The 2,741-nt window shown below is 39.7% G+C and overlaps 1 protein-coding gene across 1 annotated transcript; it reads right to left on the bottom strand.

Annotated features, from left to right (window-relative positions):
* Positions 1-1,908: 1,908 nt before the first annotated feature.
* On the bottom strand, positions 1,909-2,286 carry LOC128864867 (protein GVQW3-like). The gene has a single exon (XM_054104625.1). It carries the CDS (start codon positions 2,284-2,286, stop codon positions 1,909-1,911), a length of 378 nt encoding a protein of 125 aa, XP_053960600.1.
* Between the last annotated feature and the right edge of the window lie 455 nt (positions 2,287-2,741).

Genomic DNA, 2,741 nt, shown 5'->3' on the forward strand with positions numbered 1-2,741 from the left:
AACGCTGTACACTTGAGCAACGATTGCTGCTACTTTAAGAGCATTGCGGCCATTTTACGGTCCATTTAACAAGCCGTCCCGTTTTGGGGTTATGTGAAGTCACTGGTCTACAGTAACAAGCCGGCGACGATTTGTGAGCTCAGAGCCAATATTGAACGCGAAATTGCTGGAATTTCGGCCGATTTATGCAAAAGAGTGGTCGAAAATTGGGTTCAACGATTGGACTTCGGAAAACGTGCACGCGGTGGTCATGCAAAAGAAATCGAATTTCATACTTAAATGTATATGTTCAAACTCGATAATAAAAAAAAAATTAGTTAAAAAAGTCAAACCGTTTGTGTTTTATTCAAAAAAGTTCAAAAGTTGAAGCGCTCTTACTGAAAAACCCTATACATATACAGTAGATTCTGTTTTTATGCGGTAGATACGTTCCGCAAGAAACAGCATAAAAAAACAGCATAAAAACAGCTACCAGTTCTATAGTAAAACTATAGATCCGTTTCAAAAGTGCTAAGAACCGCATAAATCCGAAATAATGTAATAAAATCGCATAAAAAAAGGGCACTAGTCCCATATTATAACTATAGATACGTTCCACAGACCACATGAATCTGAAATAATTAAAAAAAATCGCATAAACAAAATATTGTATATTTGAAAATTATATCTTTATTTAAGAAACGTCAGAATCGAAAAATAAATTTACGCCAGAAATAGAATCAGACAATACCCACATGTTGCGCCTTCGTTTAGGATTTGGCATAAAATCACTTTCGTCACTTGAGGAAATGTACACGTCTGATCAAGATGGTGATGCAGGCGGTTCCATACTTGTAGGGCTAGCATTTCTGATGTAATCTGTGATGAGTTTTTGCTTAGCTGGTTTAGAATCTTGTTTATATGTACAATTCCCGATAGGTCGACATGCATTTTTTAATTTAAAAAAAAAACCGCACTATTTCAAAACCGCATAAAAAAAAGCCGCATAAAAACAGAACCTACTGTACTGCGATGCGCGGAGCGATGACGCTGAACACAGATTTTTTCAGTTGTAACAGATGGCTGACGGCAAAAAAAGCAGATTGGCGACATCGCACCGAGCAACATAATCAGCAAAATGCTCGAACGGGAGGACAGCCATTCGATCAACCCAATTCTTAAGCACATTTTCGATTGTTTGGGCTCCAATTTCATGAATGGCAACTTCGATTTCGTGTTTTAAAGCATCAATCGTCTCGGGGTGGTTCGCATAGCATTTTTCCTTGACGGCTCCCCACAAAATATAGTCCAACGGGCTTAAATCACAGCTCCGAGGCGGCCAATTGATATCGGAATTGCGGCTGATTATTCGGTTCCCAAAAACGGTATCCAAAAGTTCGAGTGTAACTTTGGCAGTGTGACAAGTTGCACCGTCCTGTTGAAACCAAATGTCGTCCATGTCATCCTCTTCAATTTTTGGAAACAAAAACTCGTTGAGCATGTCATGGTAATGCTCGCCATTTACTATAACCGCGGAAGAAGAAAAAGACTCACCACTTTGAAAATAGGTTTTCAATATTTCCCAATTTGGTTCAAGCATATAGCGTCCCATTTCGTAAATGTCAAACTTTTAAGTAAATTATGAACACATTCGACATGGCATTTGTGTTACCATTCTCAAAAAAATAGGTGGTTCAAAAAGCAAACGCTATATTGCCCACCCTGTATTTAGTGCTAACGTCGGTTTTTAAATACGTCTTGGTGACGTGGAATGCATCCACAGTGACGACTGCATATTGGTTTCCGGGTCGTACCCGTACACCCAGGACTCATCACCAGTGATAATGGAGTTCATGAAGTCAGGATCACTGTTTATGAAGTCGAGCATGTCTTGTGAGACTTCAACACGAAGTTCCTTTTGCTCCGCCTTCAGCAGCTTCGGCACAAATTTAGCCGCGACTCTCTCTTAATGGTCAAGTCTTCGGTAACAATGGAGTGAGCCGAAAAAGTGCTGATATCTACCTCTTCTGCAATATCTCGAATAGTCGCACGACGGTCCCGCATCACCACAGCGTTCACTTTGGCAACGACATGCTCATTTCGGCATGTCGATGGTCGACCAGAGCGTGGCTCGCTCTCCACCGATGTACGACCGTTTTTAAACCGATTGAACCACTCCTTAATCTGTGTGATGCCCATAGTATCGTCACCGAAAGCCGTCCGAAGCTTTCGAATGGTTTCCACCTGACAATCGCCCAGTTTCTGGCAAAATTTTATGCAGTAACACCGCTCCAATCGTTCCGTCATTTTGAATTTGACGATAAAAGGAGATCATTATGGAGCGGATGAAACTATTCAAGAGGCTGTGATAATCATTCTGAATATTATTTCTAATAAAATGTAGATCTTAAGAACTTAAGTCTTAACTTAAAAAATCATGTACAATTATATATCGAAGCAGAGGACGAAAATATTGTTTATTAAAAAATATTACTTCAAACATGTATACTACATAGTTGTTTTTTTTTTATAAAAAAGTTTTTTTCCAAGTAAAGTGCATACATATATACATACTCGTACTTTAGATGGATGCTTGCTACAGTGCCAAAGTCATAACCACAAAACTGCAATCACATTAACAAGTGGGCCATTGCCACATTACTGCACAGCCAGCTGACCATCAACTTGCCGCACGTCCGGTACAAGTGATTGTTGCGGCTTCATCTTATAATTACAATTATTATCGGCGCTAACTGCGATTA

Source organism: Anastrepha ludens, chromosome 5, assembly GCF_028408465.1.
Source record: "Anastrepha ludens isolate Willacy chromosome 5, idAnaLude1.1, whole genome shotgun sequence".
Lineage (NCBI taxonomy): Eukaryota > Metazoa > Arthropoda > Insecta > Diptera > Tephritidae > Anastrepha > Anastrepha ludens.